This window comes from Temnothorax nylanderi, unplaced genomic scaffold (assembly GCF_030848795.1).
Source record: "Temnothorax nylanderi isolate EJ_2023f unplaced genomic scaffold, tnyl_v1.0 TNYL_tig0009_pilon, whole genome shotgun sequence".
NCBI lineage: Eukaryota > Metazoa > Arthropoda > Insecta > Hymenoptera > Formicidae > Temnothorax > Temnothorax nylanderi.
This window is the reverse complement of record NW_027249071.1, coordinates 612,420-631,911: the sequence shown is the minus strand read 5'-3', so window position 1 is coordinate 631,911 and position 19,492 is coordinate 612,420. Positions and strand designations below refer to the sequence as shown.

The 19,492-nt window shown below is 38.1% G+C and overlaps 2 protein-coding genes across 3 annotated transcripts in view; one reads left to right on the top strand and one right to left on the bottom strand.

Annotated features, from left to right (window-relative positions):
- Positions 1–242: 242 nt before the first annotated feature.
- The window catches only part of LOC139786274 (very long chain fatty acid elongase AAEL008004), a 29,342-nt gene continuing 10,092 nt past the window's right edge, over positions 243–19,492 (bottom strand). Inside the window, exons 2-5 of one of the 2 annotated variants that reach the window (XM_071725440.1) lie at positions 14,598–14,938; positions 10,014–10,151; positions 7,859–8,101; positions 243–2,549 (exon numbers count right to left, since the gene is read on the bottom strand). In XM_071725440.1, the coding sequence (XP_071581541.1) occupies positions 2,370–2,549; positions 7,859–8,101; positions 10,014–10,151; positions 14,598–14,936 (900 nt within the window). In that variant the 5' untranslated portion in view covers positions 14,937–14,938 and the 3' untranslated portion in view covers positions 243–2,369. Of the gene's footprint in view, positions 2,550–7,858; positions 8,102–10,013; positions 10,152–14,597; positions 15,067–19,492 lie in introns of those variants that run through there. The other variant, XM_071725449.1, reaches the window with a different exon arrangement.
- The window catches only part of Sit (stuck in traffic), a 61,393-nt gene continuing 44,372 nt past the window's right edge, over positions 2,472–19,492 (top strand). The window contains exon 1 of the mRNA XM_071725433.1: positions 2,472–2,613. The gene's annotated coding sequence lies outside the window, so the exon portion shown is untranslated. The remainder of the gene's footprint in view (positions 2,614–19,492) is intronic.

The following is a 19,492-nucleotide window of genomic DNA, read 5'->3' as shown; positions in this document are numbered from 1 at the left end:
TAATCCTTGCAACAATTTGCATTAGATCGATATGAAATTCACGTTAATTATTTCAGATTCTGTTTAGAAAATATGAGATATTTAAAATACAGCTTTAATAATTTATTTACCAATATGGAAGATTTAATTTTGGAAACAAGCTTCGCATGGGATAATTTTTGTGTCCACTTAGATATTAATTTCTTTTTCGTACGTCGATCAGATAATTAATTTACACAGGTGCAGATTTAAAATAATTCACGTTTATCTTTTAATTAATATTTTATTCATCGTTACAAAATGGGAGATACAATATGTACAAGACGGTGCATGCGCGACCGGCGTACGCGAGAGCCGTAACCCTAAGATTATTGTCTCGCGTCGAGAGACTTAATAACTTATCACCCTATCGTACAACTGTGTTAAACCTCGAGAATCGTCGCAAACACCCCTCGGCCGTAATCCGGCGATTGTTCGCGGCGTTCGCGGTATCGCCTCGTGCGCTCCTCGTGGCTGCGCAGGGGCAGAGCTTCGTCGAGGGAATCGATAAAACGGGAAGCGCCGCGCGGACGTGCAACTCCGCGGGTCCTCTCCGACGGCGTCGGACCGTGCGTCCGCGCCGGTTCTATCGCCTCTTCGCGACATTCGTCTCATCTCGCGTCTCGCTATGTTAATCCCGTGGAAGTAGAATAAGTTGTGAAACATCAGCGTGGTCTCGCCGGATAATTCTCTCCCTTCCTCTCTCCGTTAAAAATCAAACAATAAATATACTTCCATATACATATATATATATATATATATATATACCGCCTCTCTGTGCCTCACAGAATGGTGAGTTTGATAAGACGAATCGAAGCAATAAAATATGATGTATTAATATAAAATAATTTAAGATTCTCTCCATATGATGTATTAGTGCACGATTTCGACGAATTGTAAGTCTCATTTATTCGTAGTTACTTGCCAGTAAGTCGCCAGGGTTTTTCGGGAAGACGGGATTTTGTATCACGAATATATCGCTGATGTGGATATGTGAATTCGTTCGCACATTTCTAGTTATTGCTCGATATAAATTTATTGATAGCAGCCTGTCGTGATCCATACCGCACTGCGGTATATACGGGAGCTTCCTTCAGCATCGACGAGCATATACATATGTTTCCCGAATCGAAAAGCTGCGGCAATACTTCTCGATTACTTTAATTAGAATGCAAAGATAAGCTTATCGGATATATATTGTTTTCATGTTACACCAATTAACTAGCTCTCCAGAATTATTTAGAAATTATAAGAAACAATTTCATGCTTCAAATTTTTATTTCAATGCCTCACGTTAATTATGAAAATTACGAATATTGAACGCGATTGCGTGATTTTCAGGACCGATTAGTCCAATACAGAATATTTGTATAACTGTAACCATGTAATTTTCAAATCACATATATATTATAATTATTATATTATTGCTTCGTTTCGTCTTTGCGTTCCTCCTCGCTTATCGCAATCTCAAAATTCCAGGCTTTATATCCTCAAAAAGGAGAAAATTACATTTACCATTTATTTTATTTAACTTAATCCTCATGGCGTTCCTTAAACTTCCTTTAGCGAGTTAATTGAGCAATGGAAGCCGATTAAAATATAATAGAAGCAACATTTAAGGCTATATAATATTGAAGTTAATCCAAGGTGCGCGCGAGACCCGAGAGTATAACGAATAAGAATCATCTTCCTTACGGAAGCAATCTCCACGCCCCGCACCAGTGAAATATCTGACCTCGATTATCTATCGGGAAGACGTTTCAACGCGTTTATGTATCGAGAGTCAGTACAATTTATCGCTGCAAAAGCGACCAAACCATCACATTTGATCGCTGCCTAAAGGAATTTCTAATGGATAGTCCTTCCTGTGTCCACATCGCAGACTTTTCGTTGTATCGCCAAACTGATAGCAGATAGCAGCATTAACCCGTTAACCGACTGACCCTGCTTTTTCATTCATCAGTTTTCCTCCTACGCTACTTGCAATTCTTTATAATTGTTATTTATATTGTACAAAAATTATAAATCGTTGCCGACGCAGTTTTTGCTCGGCGCCACGGTTCGCTTATTTGTTAACATTTTGATAATTCCGTCGTTTGCAGAGTACATAAGAAATTTCGATATTCTCTAGAACGCGCGTACTTAGATATTTATTCCTCTCGCGCTTTGCCAACAATTGACATTTTCGAATATATGAGCTGCTCAATGAGTCCCTCATCTATCGATACATTAACGAGCGTAAAAGTTCACCGGTGTAGAAAGGAGCCCATATTTCGACGCGATATGTGTGTACGTGTGTATTGCGTGTCTCGTTCGTCGCTGGAACGAAGATTTTCCCTTTCGTATGTGTACTATTCAGCCTTGAGTTCCTTCGCGGACTTTCCTCTGCGGTAAGCGGACCTGTAAAAGTCGGAGAAGAGCACGAAGAAAATCGTCGAGTGAAGTAGAAGGAGGGCCGCGACCAGTTTCGGGTAGCCGCAATCGAAGATGAGGGCCTGCGCGCTATGCACGAACACCAGGAAAAACTGCACCTGCAAAATCGATTCAACAATTCAGTACAATTTAGCAATACAGTCGGACATTAGAATCTATAAGGTGAGTAAAGCTATCGAGAGCAAAAAAGAAAAAAAATATTAAATCTGGAAACACGAGACTTTAGGACTATTCAAACGATATAAATCTTTATAAATTTATATATAAAAATTTGACATGTATACGACATTTTATTTATTAAATACGAAATTTATTATTAAATTTTGTAATTTTATAATTATAAAAATATTAATTAATTAAATTATTTTTTTAAATAAAAGCTTAACGGCTGATTTGGTTGTATTTTACATCCACGCGCATTATGTTTTTCTCGACTCCTGCACAGCCGTGCGTTGCGTATTACTCGGTTGACTCGATAAACTCTGTATTGCAACCGAATTCATTAAGCGATTCGAAGAAAGAACGCAATGCAGTATGTAGCAATAACTGTCCGTATATCTAATATACCCAGCGCATATCGTTCTCTCTTAACGATCGAGAGGCCAGTCCGTGAATGAGACAATATTGGTAGCGCGCGAGCGCTGTCCTCGGTACAACTTTTGTGTAAGATTTACTTACTACAACTGGTATTTTCTCACGTCTGAATTGTCTTTGGAGATCGGTACAATAGGTGGCGAAAGAAAAGAGATTCTTATTCATTGGGTCGTCACGCATAAATGTCAAACATCATTGACCGACTTATAGAAAGTACGGATAGAGGCGTGCGATGGCCGAGTTTCCGGCGTTCGGATAGCTAAATTCACCGTGAATTTGTTGGCAAAAACTCGCACTACTTTGTCATTGATTCTTTCAGCATCGTGTCTAATCCCACCTCAATCCTGTTTCGCGGCATATAAAACGGGATTTGTGACCGAATGTTGTGTTCCACGAATAAACAACACTGTCTCTGAGAGATTATTCTAAGTGTCTCAAAGATATTGTTAAGGAAGTTGTAAGGAAAATCAGAACTGTTGCATAAAATTTATAGCATAAGTTCTTTTATAAATAATGTCAGCATGTGAATTTTTTTAGATTTTTTTCACTGATTAGTTCTTAAGAACATTTATAACAAAAGTTTAAGATTTTGGATTCTAATGAGAGACTCTCTGCTGCATATCATTTATCAACGAAAATGACTATTAAAAATGTTGAGAATTGAATAAATTTATGTTTATATAAAGAATAGCATATTAAAAGTATCCTCAAAAATTTGAGAAATATGATTACATGATTTTTGTGCAATTAAAATTTACACAAAAATTGACATAAAAGTGACAGAAAAAGATCTTGAACCTTGTTATAAATGTTATCAGGAATTAACCGGTGAAGAAAATCTAAAAAAATTCACATGAACTGATATTATTTATAAAAAAGCTCATGTTTTAAATTTTATGCAATTCTTAACATTTCTGATTTGGCTTACAATCTTTTAAAATAAATATTGTTAATTAAGTTAAAATTGGATTTAGTAAAATGAATAAAATAAAAACGCGGTGATGTGTTGTCATCAGATTTACGAGCGAGCCAATAAAATTATTTTCGCATCGTGCTAATTTGACATTCGCGTGTCTATTACACAGATATATACACGAGATTTATAGGATTAGAAATTTTTCAAATTCGATAATTTGCTAAAGCCTTTTACTTCGTGTTTACTTTTAAATGTCAAAGATCTCATTATTAAATTTATCGAAGAAATCGAGAAAGAAATATTTTTTGCCGTAATAATCTCAGTTAGCTAGTAACTTAATTAACCCGTGAAATCATTTGATTGATGTTGCTCGTATCATTTTCTACAACTTGTACAATATATCCTGATTGACGCATAATTCCATGACTGACGCGTTGCAGTATGTGGAATTTTCCGAACTGGATAATTTATTGGAATTTTATTTTTTTTTAATTTCCATCTATTTAAATGCCAAACATCTTGCATTTTGATTTGCGAAGTAAGCCCTAAAAATATTTTTTGTCAATGTAATTCAATCGTCATCCTTTCGCGAAACAAATTGATTACTTTAAGAGTTTTAAGTACAAAAGTGCTGGCTCGATTCTATTGAAAAGTTATCGGACTATCGTGTTCCCGAACTCTCCGAACCTTTCGTTTCTCATTTCGTTCCGCAAAATTAAATTTCGACGCAAAGACTATGAATTTTCGATCACCGCCCATTTAAACAATCAGATATCTCTTTTAAATCCTTCGCGCGCGTGCAGTAATCGATGTAGCAACCGCGATACGTTGAAAGATTAAATGACCGCGTATCTACAAATCTCCCATACGATTCGAGGCGGTTTCGTCATCGAAGAAACTTTTTTTTCCTGAATGCCGCTCGTATCCCTATGGTACCTATGCGTTCTCGTCGATCTCTCGCGACGGAATCCCTCGAAGGAATGCGTCACGAGCGGACATAAAGCGAGTCCACTGGTACACCTGTATCTCGGCCGGACATGTGCGCCGGCATGTAGCGAATCGATGGTCTCTTGCGAGATAAACTGGGATAGGTTGGAGGCATATAGGTGAGGCTTCGTAGGTATGTGGCCGGTTCGTGGTAGCTCGCGACGCCGGTTGCAGCGACGACGACGGTGACGACGGCGACGAGGACGGCGACGAGGACGGCGGTGGTGGCGACGGTCGCGGCGGCGGTGGTGGCGAGGACGAGGACGACGACGGCGGGTCGCGGTGATGATGATGATGATGGTGGTGTTGGTGGTGGTGATGGTGGTGGTGATGGTGGTCGCGATGATGGCGATGGTGGTGGTATACAGGTGCCGTACGGCATATCGGAATGCCAAATTGTTGCGCCACTGCCAACGTGGTTGGCCGAGTTCGGCGGCCGGCTAAAGCGAGGTCTAGTCGACTCGAATTGCCCAACGCGCGTTGTACTTTTCACTTTCCCTCACCCCTACCTACGTGCGCATGGCGTGAAATTTTGCCTAGGTATAGAGACCAGGATTGACCGATCTAACGAACACCAATGGCCGATGGCCCAGAATCCGTGAGCGATCGCGAGTTCGTTCGCGCAATTCGCGTATCCGGGCCGACCGCCGCCGCCGGTCCGCCGCGGCCGCCGCGCCGGTTTTTCGAACGTGCCCTCTTTTCAGCGGCGGCGAAGTCGATTTTAGTCGGTAGTCGGTACCCCGATTAATATGATACTCCGCGTATTGCGCCGGTAACAAGAACGAGCTCCGCCACGATTTTTTTCGACGTTCTCGCAACGCGAGGATGGCTTGCGAAATATTTTCTACTGTTATCTGCCTAACTTTAGTTGGTCTTTAATTCATTTACGTGCGTAAGGTAAATGTATACCAATTCAGGGACACTTAAGACCTATGTCTGGACACCTTTATCATTTTAGTTTTTAAATAAATGTAACGCCAATTTTTTAAAATCAAAGATAAAATTATAATACAGAAAAAATATTTTTATCTTTGATTCTTTAATTTTAATTCGCATTATAACTTATTTAAGGACTAAAATGATAAAAATGTCCAGACATAGGTACGTGTCCAGGCATTGGTACATTTACCTTACTAGCCTTCGAGCTTACATTTTGCGAAATATTTCGTCCGATGATAAGTTCTATTAATTGGATAATATGTTATATTTAATTAGAGAAAATAAGTTTTAGCTAGAAAATGTATATATTATAATACGTAAACTTGAATTTTAAAAGAAATCTTCTAAACTTTAAATATCTATTTAAATAAATGCAGAGATTTAAGAAACTATTTTCTTAAACATTTTAAACGGCGTAATTGATACAGTAAAAAATTATTTATGTATTTTAATATAATGCGGAATAAAAAGAAATAATTTTGATAATCTTACTTCTTTTCCATACACATCAGGATGTAATACTTTCTACTCAGGAGTAAACAACATTTAGAAGCTATAAATGTGAAACGTATTATCCTCGCGCAATTCGTTTCAAGCGTACGCAACGTATTTCGTTACAAGTTTCGTGCATACTATTTTCATGGATTACGAAGGTTCGAGGCAGCAATCACTGCAGTGTTCCCTATTAATTTAAAGCGCGTGATTAATTTCGAGTCGTTATGGTCATCGCTGCGAGAAACCCGCAGCGAGATCCGTTTTGGATCTCAAACTGCTCTCAACCTGTAAAGTGGCACGCAAGAAAAACCGGCAATAAAGTACGCTTTCCGTAGACTTTCGTGCGACGAGCGAGGATCTATCTTTAATTATCGAAATTTTTTATCTCGCTTTTTTAATATCTATCTCGCTATCTTTAATAATACTGTTATATCTTGCTATCTTTAATAATACTGTTCCCGAAATACGGATATAAAGTCATTTGCGTCATCGTAATTAGTACTTGATTCGCATCTGAAGAGCCTGTTGTTGGAACGAAGGCATACATTGCGTCGGAAAGTATAGATTTGTAGGAGGATAGCAAACACCACTAACACGTCTCGACGGATAATTAGCATATATCACGTATTGCCGATGTGCACCCTTTAAATCTTTAAAGATCACTCAGTGGGTCAGTAGTGTCTGTCTATCCATTCACTTTCAACGACGCGGATTATTATCGGTCACGGCGCGAAACCCGGCGCGTTGTGCAAGAAGAAGGTATCACGAATCGGTTTTGATCCGCGCGCGGAAAAAAAAAAATCGCTCGCGCGCCACTATATACCGCACGCCTGCTGCGATTCGGCACATTGGGTCACGTGTGTTGCATTTTTCCGCTTCTATCCGCCCGGAGTTTTGTGCCCGGCATTATTGCGTACAACCGAAGTGTGTACGAGCCGGCAAACATCGGCTTAAATTATACGCTGCGTAACGAGGAAAGAATTCCTTTTCTAAAAGATAGTAATTTTTTCTGGATTTCTTCACGTCAAACGTATAATCCGTTTTAAATTGATCTATACAATTCGGAGCAGACTTTTATCTCAATGATTTTCCGCGTTAAATCGTGTTTAAAATTGTATAAGTAATTACGTATAAGAAAAGATTCCGGTACTTCTATTATATTTTTCTAGATTTGATCTAAACGCATCTAAAAATTTCATGTATTGTCATTTTGTTTATTGTTTATTTTAACTTTAATTCCTCTTATTTTTAATTCAAACTCTTGAAACGACGTATAAGAGATTCGTATTAGTCTAAAAAGAATACTTTTTTGGATTTTATTTAAACGTAACCGTTTAAAAATCGCGATTGTCGTTCGTTTAAACTCTGGTTCTTCTTAGTTCCTCTCTAATCAAGTCGTCCAATTCAAATTCTTGAAATAATGTATGAATGAATCTTATTAGTTTAAAAAGAGATGCGACTCGATTGACTACTCACCAGTTGTACAGTAGTTAGATGCTTCTTCCACCATAAATACTTCTGAAATTCTGGGCCCATGGCCGCTAACATGTAATACGCGTACATGACCACGTGCACCGCGTTGTTTATAAGATTGCCCAGGGTGCCATGGCCGCCCGCGATAAACTTCACGCAGATCCACGTCTCGAGGGGTGTTAGAGAATGGTGATATAAATGCAGGAATGTCACCTGACTGTCTTTCTTGCGCAACACGAAGAATACCTGAAATTTCGATGAGTAACGTTGTTACGAAATTTCACGAGCTCTCGTAATTTCCTGTCACTTAGCTTGGATTTAGGATTCATTGACCTATGGGTTTAGGACCGCGTCCGCTTCACCTGTCGTGACCCACATTAAATAAATTGAAAGTGAATTAATTTATAAAGGCATGCACGTGTTCCGGAATTAGAAATTTGAATTAGGAAAGCAGAAGCACTTTTTTTTTTTTATTAAGGAGGCGATCGAGACGCCAAGATTCCGAACTTTGTTATTTAAAATTCGTTATTTATTAGTGATAAATCGTATATAAATTTATTTAACCTAATCTAAATAAATAAATTAAAAATAACATCTTATTTCATAAGATTTCAAATAATTTATCTATTCGTTTCAATCTACTTATTCTTGAATTAAGCTTTAAAATAAAAAAAATAATGGAGAATCTTATCGACTTAATTTAATATTCTCTCTTTAAATTGAAAAAGAGGAGCGAGCGATATTCCATGGTCGCGTTAATTGCCGGCAATGCGAGGCTCCCGAGCTGTATCTCCTGGAAAATATCTATGTTCATTAACGAAGCGCGATGATTTTCGTCATCCAGGCACGATAGAACGCGATAGCGGCAACATATATACCGCTGTCAAAATTGAGCAATTGAATGATGAAAAAGTCCGTTTCGCGATGATTCCTACGTTCGGTTGAAATTTCGCACACGCGCTGTCGAAAGTGCTGCTTAAGCGCTTTCCCTCTCTGTCTCTCCTTCGCCTTGCTCGCCTAGCTTTAAACGCCCGCTTTGCGGATTGTCGATTTATTCGGCCAGAATATCTAACAAACGAGTGGCGATCGATTAAATCTTATCTGCTCCTTTAATCCGCCGGTGTGATTGCGTGCACGATACGGCGATTCGGCGCCGTTCCTGCTCACTCGCGCTAATGGAAATGATTGCTTAAGGGTTATTGCGTCGTGAGAAGGGATATACGAGTGTTCCGTACATAATTATGCGATTCTCGCGGAATAGCTAGCGGGGAATAGTTTCCCACTTCCCTCTCTCTCTCTCTCTCTCTCTCTCTCTCTCTCTCTCTCTCTCTCTCTCTCTCTCTCTCTCTCTCTCACTCTCTACCTTTCGGTCTGTTTACTATGCGTATATACATTCATCGAAAATGCAGAGCATTCACCGGATCATAGTAATACGACAAACAAGAAATATGCGGTACGGTTTTTCTTGGTTGACTGCGCGCAATTTTCGAGAGAAAAATAACTTTGCGCGCCGAATTAAGAATCGAAAGCGCAAGCGGATAATAGAACATTTATCGCTCTTTTATTTTAAATAGATTTGGTCCAGATTTTTATATCTCGCGCGGCTGGAACTGGTTTCGGTTACTTTGCATAAAGATAAAATGGTGTATCGATGACATTCCGCTCCGTTTCCGAACCTCAGATGGACATTTATAAGTAAATCTCGGTTTTACTTTGGAAAAAAGGTACCGGATAAAAAGTCTGAATATCATTACGCAGATGATTATTTGTTTTTGGTTCTTTTATGGAATGTGAGGGAAAGTTCCACGCGCATCGATACTGAAAAAAATTTTATTAATATGCATTCTATAGAGATTCCACATCTCGATAGCATAATCTTATTTTATGCTTTGCTGTTCTTACACAATTTCAGAAAGAATCGAAGGACGCTTTTATTCCGTCATTATATTCCATTCGTTTCCATCTACACGCGTGGATTTAATATGTAATTGTAATTTAATTTAATTTATGTCGCGGCGTGTATATGTTTTCTCTTTGTGTTACTATTTTAAACTTAAAGAAATCTATTCTTGAAATTGATCGATTCGCATGCTTTGCATCCACGTGACTATATCGCCGGCTGGTATTACGTATGCGAATTTATGGAAGTTAACCGTACCGTGTCAGCGAATTCCGTGAATTTGCTGATGAAGTACCACCAGCAGAGGTTCGCCATCCTCAGAGCGGATGGATTGTGGGAGTAATCGACCGGTTGACATTTATAGCTGTAGTCCAATAGCCATCCGGACATTAAGTGCTGCAAAAGAATGGGAAACACCCGGTTAGTTATATTAATTAGCTCCGACGGAGCAATTTAGTTCCTTGGGCGAGCCTCGTTGAGAAAAATCGATTACCACAAATCGTTTATTTCGACATTGACAAGGAAGTTTATAAACTCTTTAAAGCCAGACGTAATATAGGCTGACGTAATATAATAAATCAGTTTGAACAAATATTTATTTTATTTCGCCACGTCGTGAAAAATGGTAACTGTGTTTTCTCTGTCGGTGCGAAGGATGATGAAAGTAAAACATAAATTACAAAATTATAGCGGAAGAGGAATAGTACAATTTAGATAATCTTCATAGAGAGATGTACTTTATATATATTTTATATTTTTTTATTATATCCGATCGCTGTCTGTAATTATCATTGGCGTCTTCGATAAATTTTATATCATCCTTTCATTGTTTATGGGTATGTTTATGTCCTCGATTCGGTATAAGTCGATCGGAAAGTCCACCTTAAGAAGACTGTGTGTTATACATATTACCAATTTTCATACAGCAAGTGACAGCATGTATAAATCTGTTTCAGGAGAAACTGTAGGTTTTGAGGCCACGTTCCATTTAACACAATCCAATCTTAATAAAAAAAACACGTTAAGATACTCATCTCAATGTTGGCTCTTTTCCACGATGATGATTAATTCTTTCGTTGTACGCTGTGCATACGACGAACCGTAAGCAGCTGTCGTGATGGAAATCATTAGTTCTAACAATTCTACAGTTTGATAATAATATAAATTATTTCATTCACTTTCTTCTGCGCAAACGGAAATCGCGGTTGTATTTTTATCTCCTGTCGATATCCGCAAGTATAATTAGATTACAAAGTCTTAAAATATTTATGTAAACAATATGTAAATAATAATCAGGTTGCGCGAAATTTATACCCGATTTCAATTTATAATTACCGATTAATTTTTGAAGTCTATGTGATATATAAATAAGGTGAGAAAACGGGGTTGAGATTGAGTGACAAAGTCAATGTCAATTGAGCTGTGAAAATTAATAGAGTGAATGCATACACGCGTATGCATAATTATGTGATCCTAGTCGTGAGCGCCACCCGATACTAATGTTTATCTTTTAATCATTTACGCAAACATCTTGATTTTCTTTCTTTTGCGTTCGGATTTCCGAACTAGATTTCGAATTAACTTCCACGCAATTGGAAGCAAACATAGTTAAATAATTTTATTTAATATCGAAAAAATTGACAAAAAAAAATAAAAAATGGTTTTTAAGATATTCTCATATTTCTAGAATAAATTTTCATTTTTCTAAATAGAATTTGATTAAGCAAAAAATGGATTTTTAAGATAGATTTTCCATGATCTTAGTGATCGCATTTTGACAATGATAATTTATATGGCATTTTGTGTGCTCCGATATGAAGCGAAGGGCTATCGATTTTATGTTTCAAAGCGAATCGAAACTATCGGATAACCGAACGAGCAGAACACTATCTTGGAAAAGCTGTGCCATTTTGCGTACATAAAAAGCTCTCCTGACCGACTCTCTAATAGAAGCGGCAGTTATTGCGGTTAGTCACTTCTGCAAAGTGTACTTTCGCGCGGATGCAATCGTTCATTATCCATTCCATGGTGCATGAAAATTTGTTTCTTGTTTGACCTTCCGCACAGAATTTTACGTTGTCTTTTCGATCGTGCACCGTGGGAGTGGTGCAAACGAGACTGAATACTTTATGGAAAGTCGAAAACAGGATGTCTCGCTAATAATAACGAAACGAGTGCACAGATCGATTGTTGAGTAACGATTGAGTGATCGGCCACTGGGAAATGCTGCAATCATTGTACATATTTTTCCTTCCTCTCGTTTGAGATTGCTATACGTTCAAGAAGTGATGCTAAATAATATCTTGATGTATTTAATATAAATGTCCGAATCTTCTTTAGAATATACATATATTATTGTACTAATTAAGTTAATATTGCAATAATAAATATGTAGAGAAAAAATGTTATATCGATGAAGTTCGTGGAGATATTAATAAGGATTGTAGTAGAATAAATAGAAATAATGGAATGCAAGAATCTGTTGTAAGGCTAAGAATTCGATAATAAGGTGGAACTGTGTCAGACTTAAAAGACTCAAAACAATTGAACATTAGCAATTGAAAAATAAAAGTTGCTTCTCACTATTGGTCAAGTCACGGTCCGGTCACGATTCAATTGCTTTTTCGAGTTTGCGTTGAATTTAATGGTAACGATTTTTGATCGTGACCGGACCGTGACTTGACCGATAGTGAGAATCGGCCTTATATAATTCGCTGCGACTTTAATATTCTAATTAGCCATTAATATTCGGAGCAGATGTTACATTTTGGCAACCTTGTTTAGAATAAAGCTGTTACGTATAGCTACTAAATTTGGGTATGTTTGGTATTCAGTAGGTCAAGGCTATCGACAGAAAAGTGGAGATTCTATATTTAAAATTATGTTGTAAGTCCTTTGTTGAAAAGTTAATCAATAAAATCAAAACTATGATTAATCCCGACATTTAATCTCGTGCCATTATTTTAAAAAGGGCTTACGGCAAAGTAAAAATTTGGCTTATAATTGAAAAGAAAAGAAGAAATGTTTACGAAATGGAGTTAAAAGAATATTTAGTGCTAAAAATACTATAACTGACATTATTACAATTTTATGATTTTATAATTTCTAAATAGCTAATTGATTGAATATTATCGGAATTATATCAATGTTTTGTTGTTGTTTACATCTAAATTAATTATATCTTTTGAAGAATGATTTAGTCAAAGCAAAAGTAATAACTGTAATAAGTCTAGTCTAATCTTCAATTCTTAAGTCTTTGTTTATAATAATTTCTATATTTTTTGTAAAATTGTAGAAAAATAATCTGAAAGATTATAGAGCTGATTCTTATAATAATCGCATTTTTATAGAGACGTTGGCATTCTGTCGATGAATAAATATGTGCATAATTAAATTTCACCGCCTATCATCCATTACATATTAATTTAGAATCTATGATTCACGATAAGTCTGAATTATTAATTAATTATAATAAACAACTGAAGGATGAATCTAACCGGTTATTATTAATTACGACACATATTAATTAAATTTAATATGAAGTGATTGGTCCACGCAATTGGTTCCACACAAATGCATATTAAAATATGAAAGTTGATAGTCGAGGCAGCGAATTTTAAACCGTTCCATCTTATTTCTTGCAATTCAGTTGCGTATAGGAATTAGTTGAAAACGAGTGCAAAATTTAGGATTCCATTCGGTCACGATATTTATATTTATTTTTTAATCTATTTATTAAGTTACGATTATGAATCTCCCTATAATTATAGATCGATGTGTTTGTCATTTTTTGCACAAGTGTCGGAATAAGATACAGGATAATGAGATAAGAAATATTTAATTTGCTTAATTACCCATGTAGAAGTAATACTCCGGTGAAGCTTAATTAAGACATAGGTATGTCTTAATTAAGACATGGGTATGGGAATTTATATCGCCTATTTGATATCAGCTTGATAACTAAACGCGTTGATCTCGCGTGATATAATCGGCGAAGTTCTAGGTCGAAGTCTCTTCCTCGATCTTTGTCAACGATTACACGATTCATCATATCTCCTTTCACCGTCACACTTTGTTAGCCGTATCGATCTCGCGAACGAGTACCATTCGTGGTTGTTCGCTTTGATAGTTCGTAAGACCTCCCCCCGATTAGCCATCCGATCATTTTCGATCTCGATTTATGTTCCATACCGGCGGCATACTTACATCATGACCTATATAACGAGCCGGGTAAGTTGTCTGACCGGCTTCCAAGCGCCAGTCGCGAGTCCTTAGATCCCGGCGGATCGTCGGCTCGTTCGTGAACTTTGCACGTCATGTATACGATATAACGAGAACCTAATGATGGCTATAAGGAAACGCGAAAGTCAAGGGTGACACAGAAGGTCGTATCGAGACTCTCTCTTTCTCTCTTCTTCTCTTTCACGTATACAAGCTTTCATTCTCTTCCTCTCTCTCTCTCTCTCTCTCCTTATTCCTTATCCATTGCTCTTGCATTCTCTTGTGAGCACACGTTTCCCTGCCCAAGGATTGCATGATTCCGTAAATTATAGGATTTCTAGCTCGTGCGCTTCTTCATCGGGGCAACCACTTTTCTGATTCTCCCAATTATTATTCCGTATTACTTATTTATCTAACGGTTATATCTCCTCCTCGTCTACGATACTTTTGGCTTCACGATGTAACGATTTCGGACAAGATTCCTTATCGAATACATTACGTCGGTATTAGTAAAATATTTTGGAAGAGCATTTTATTTTTCCAGAAAATAAACGAAACTATAATCGACAATAAATCGAAAGTCTATCTTGTTTTCTCGAAATTTTTATCGAAAATGTTTACCTCATATAGCATCCCTAGCGAGAAGACGACCTGAAACGCGTTGTACGTCACCAAGACTCCTCTGAGTTTATACGGCTTTCTGTTGGCCATCATACGCGGGCCGAATATGACGACGCCGTACAGATAAAGAAGTACGATAAGGATTGTTGGTATAGGCGAGTCCATTAGCGGCCAGTCGCTGACACGTGGATCGGAAACTGTCGTGAGGATTTCCGTGTACTGATCCAGGGCCATCCTGACTAGACCCTGGGCACCTACGAAGGTCCTATTCGAGTCTGTCATCTCGAGCCTCAGCTCCGGCTCTCGCTCCGCTACTAATTCCGCTGCCGCCGACGCCATCTCTAAAAAATGCAAACCAATATTATTAAAAATATCATTATAACGTGTTACATATATAATAACCGTCACACTTTGTTAACCGTAAACCAGACGTTTCTAAAAAAAAAGCAAGAAATCTTATAGATACCGATCCATGCGTTAAATTTAGAATATTTTTATTAATTTTTAGAATACCTTTGAATATATATGTATATATAATATGCAAAGTGGGTAATGTATGCAATATTTATTTACTAAATTGATAAAGAAAAAAAATTCTTTGTAGCGATGCAGGGGAATGCTTACATATTTTTTATATGTAATGATATTCTGAATATCATTAACATAGATTATGAAAATCGTTCTCCGAGAGGTTTCTTTATATCTTTCTGAAGCCAGTTAACGTGCCATTAAAATCACGTAAACGAGAATTGCGATCATTTTTTATAACTTGAAGAAGGATTAACGCGTGCAGCAAGCCACTTCTCACTTAGTAGTGAAAGAGTTAATGCCCTGGTAAAGCCTCATGGAATTTCTAGAGCCTTGCATATCAAGGCAAATTACCCGGCCCAATCCGGTTTATTGTCAGATACAGCCTGGCCCTGGCGACCTATATTCACACAGGTTTTTTTCGTTGGGCTCGGACACGGATTAATTTCTTGCTCGGATAAGGTCCCTTGATGTTTGGTATTTTCCGAACGTTTTACAGTTATCTCTACTCGAGGAAAACAGTTATGCGCATGAGTGTGTAATCATTCTTAACAAAATAAATTTATTTTATAAATGGAAATTCCTGTAACCCTATATAGGGGATCAATACGATTATCTTATAAAATAAAAAAAATATGTATATGTGTTATTAGAAAGATTTACGAAAGTTTTGTTGATTTTTCAAGCTTGTCGCGCTATAGCAAAATTATTTGGAATATTAATATTTAATTAATATTAATATTTAATTAATAAAAAAGTTTTCTTTTCAGAAATTTATCTTCTCCTGGTCTTCTTCTTTCTTTATATCTATATATACTATCAGATATTTGTATGTCGAGGCGAGGATTACAGCAATTCTGTAATCGGACGAGATTCCCGGATAACTCTTTCCGTTCACGTTTACGGACGCGATTACATATACCTACGTGTCATCCTAATCGTCGATCAAAAGACTTCGATGAACGCAATGGGTCAGGAAGCTCGTCGCGAACGTCATTTAAGTATCCTGGCGTTATCGCGAAGTCATCGTCATTGTGCCGCGCGCTTTCGCTGCGACTTACGCACGGATGTGAACCGGTCTCCTCCTTCCCTTTCGTCCTTCGCCTCTCCACATTTCTCTCTTTCGCCTCGTTTTCTATACGGCCTAATAAATCACCGTCTACTCACCGAGCGAACGCAATGAAATCAGGAGTTTTCAAATGCAACGTGCTGCGACGTGTGAAATTAAAGCATCACTGGGGAATCTCCGCTTATTTATCCGTGTTTATACAAACGTTACATGATATCTAGTAAATCGGGTATCATTTAACGCAGAATTCCATTATAATATAATACATCATGTTCCGTAACAAGCTCAACAATTTAAAAATAAATTATTATGGGTAAATATTAAATAAATTAATTTTAAATGTAGTGTATATACGCATTAATCAAGTACTAACGCGTGTGCGTCGCTACATCCAGGCGAGCCGAACACATGTGATTCTGTGTTCTGTGCTAAATCGCACGCGTCAGCGTTACCTTTATTACTGGATAACGATGATGCTTGCGATTCAGCGCAGAACCAACCGCTGATTTCTAACGATTTCTCGACAGTTTCTTCAGATTAAAGCTATCGAACGATACGATTTTACACAGACTAATGGGTGTCAACGGATTAACTCTTTAATCTCAGCACTTCAGCACGTGCACTGTATTTTCCAATTATGTATTACTCTCCACAAATTGCTACATATGCTCTAATATCTATCTGCTTTAACGTGCAAGAATGTGATTATAATTGTGTAAGAATAGATTATATATATCCGGAAAGAAACTTGTCGCTAATGGAATTAAGAGAAACTTAGTTTAGAATTAATTTTACAATGAATCGGAGAAATTTTTATTATTTATAAATATAATATAAATATTATGTAAATTTATAATATGTTAGAAAAGCATCGTTTCTCCAGCACAAAGAGAAATTTACAATATCAACATTTTAATAGCATGATTGCCAGCAAAATTGAAGACAGTGTTGTTGCTCCGAGTCACTATAGTCACACGCTGTTAAATATAAAAAATATGTTATTTATATATATTTATAGATATGCATGATTGCCTCTTGTTTTACATATTGAATTAAGTCGGTTCTTTTTTCATATATTGTATCTCAATTCACTTTCATTTATACTTTTACACACCTTCTAATGGAAACATCTTTCTTCAATATAGCCGTTAAGTGCTTGTTCGACTGTAACAGTAACCGGGAATGTTCATTTATTTCTTCATCTGCAATTCGTTTACATTTTGTGCCGCTCGGAAAGAAAGATGACAACGAAGAGAGATTTAACAGAAATAAACGGCGGCACTCACGGGAGATTATCTCGCGGGTTTTACCGTAAACATACACACGTAATCACTCGCGAACATTTTGATTCTTTCCGATAAGCTCTCCTCGCGTAATCGCGGGGACAGTCATGACGCAGATGACAATTCGATATCGTCCATCCGACTGTGTTCTGCATGGCACATTTCTCTCTCTCTCCCGGTCTCCCGTCGCGTCGTAACACACTTACCGGGCATTTAGAGCTTGTCACTATTACTTATGCCGTGACTTGTGTCGCCGGTGGACAGCATTAAATTCATGAATGACACTTTCTCGCCGTCCATCACGAAGGAAGTCAGTCAATTTCGTAATCTTACGTACCACGCCGCACGCGTTATGTCGCACAATCGTTAGATTGCGTTTTCGTGGGCTCTGACGACGACGTCCGACGGTTATTAGCGATGAGTCGCGCGAACTTTCGCGCGCGACAACTGATTCGTGTAATCGGCGGCGGCGACAGTTCGTTCTCGTAAGCGGCAAGAGGTCGTAATCGCCTAAATCGTTCTCGTCTCACACAGGTTTTCTCTTCCGTGCCCAATTTAGGCCCGTGCACGTAAGCATCTCCCCGGGAGACACTTGTCGGCGCTTCTTTTTTCACCCACATCGTCGGGTGGCACCGGCTCATCGTGAGACTCCGCGTGTGAACATCGATTGCGATTTGTAACACTCGACTGCTCATGATTTCCGTATTCGTGACGTAATTACGACAACCTGACACGAGACATATATTATCATTTTTACAAGAAAGTTTCGAGAGTCACGCCTGCAGAGAAAGAAAGGGAAGGCGATTTCTTTATGATTTCTGGCACGAGATGATTTCCGTAATCGTGATGCAACTATAATGTCTTCCTGCTGCCTTTTGGAACTTTTTAAAGAATCATCGCATACGTAATATTTATAAAAAATTACCGAATCGTTAGTTAAAGTTACGAGAAAACCATGCAAACATGCTGAAAAGTTGAATCTTTATGATCTTTTTTATTTTTTGAAACGCCTTTGTTGTCTCGACTGTGGGAGTGGTCTCGATCGAACTTAACGTTTTAAAATCTGCGCCATAATTTAACACGTAGACTCTATCGTTCTAAGATCTTTCTCCGAACACCGGCGTGAATTGCATCTATAAGCGCAATCATACTGAATTATACGGATGGAAATAACGCAGCGGCTTATCACAGCAGTTATATCGCGTTTCGATGCATACGAGCATCGAAGTACGGCTGTAAATCTCCTTAGACACGGGGGGATGAGCAGGCGGTAAGTAGACTAGAGAATTAAACGAGCCGCGGGTTTGGTCATCGTCGCGCCCGGCCGGCGCGGCGCGGCGCGGCGTTTTAAGGCCAGCGGGAGAGTTCGTATCGCAGTTTGCGTAATCGATTATTGCAGTTCCGCGGAGCGCGAAAACTGGAGTAACGGTAATAGTGCGACTGAAGGTTGCCCAATGTCGTTGCGTGGCCCTTCGCCTTTTCCGCCGACTTAGCGGCCGGTCTTTCTTTTTTTTTTCCATTTTTTTCCCTCAAAACGGTCGCGCTTTTTGCGCGCGCCGTGCATGCGCATTGTCCCGAAACGCATCGGCTTGCGCGCGCGCGCGCGCAAAACCCACCTTACATTCCGTAACACCGCGCGGACCTCGAAATGTTCAACCTTAACACGGCACGGATTTTATGCGTGGATTTTTCATTGTGGATGCGCGATTATTAAAACATCGATATCATATGTATTGACGATGTCAATATTGTTAAGCCGGAATCAATTACGCAAAAAATATGTTGCATCGCACCGTTTATTGAGAATCTGGGTTAACGATCTGAGTTTCTATAAATATTTCTGCATTGCTTAAGTGAAAGTATCGCGCCTGGATCTTCCGTTAAGGGTCAGCTTTAGAATTAGAATTTTTTAAATAAATTTATTCATGAGTGTAGGCGCGCGTTTGTACTGAACAAGAGCTCGTCTCAATAGGCGTCTCGATACGCGTTCGCCTTTTAATTTATCATAATTTATT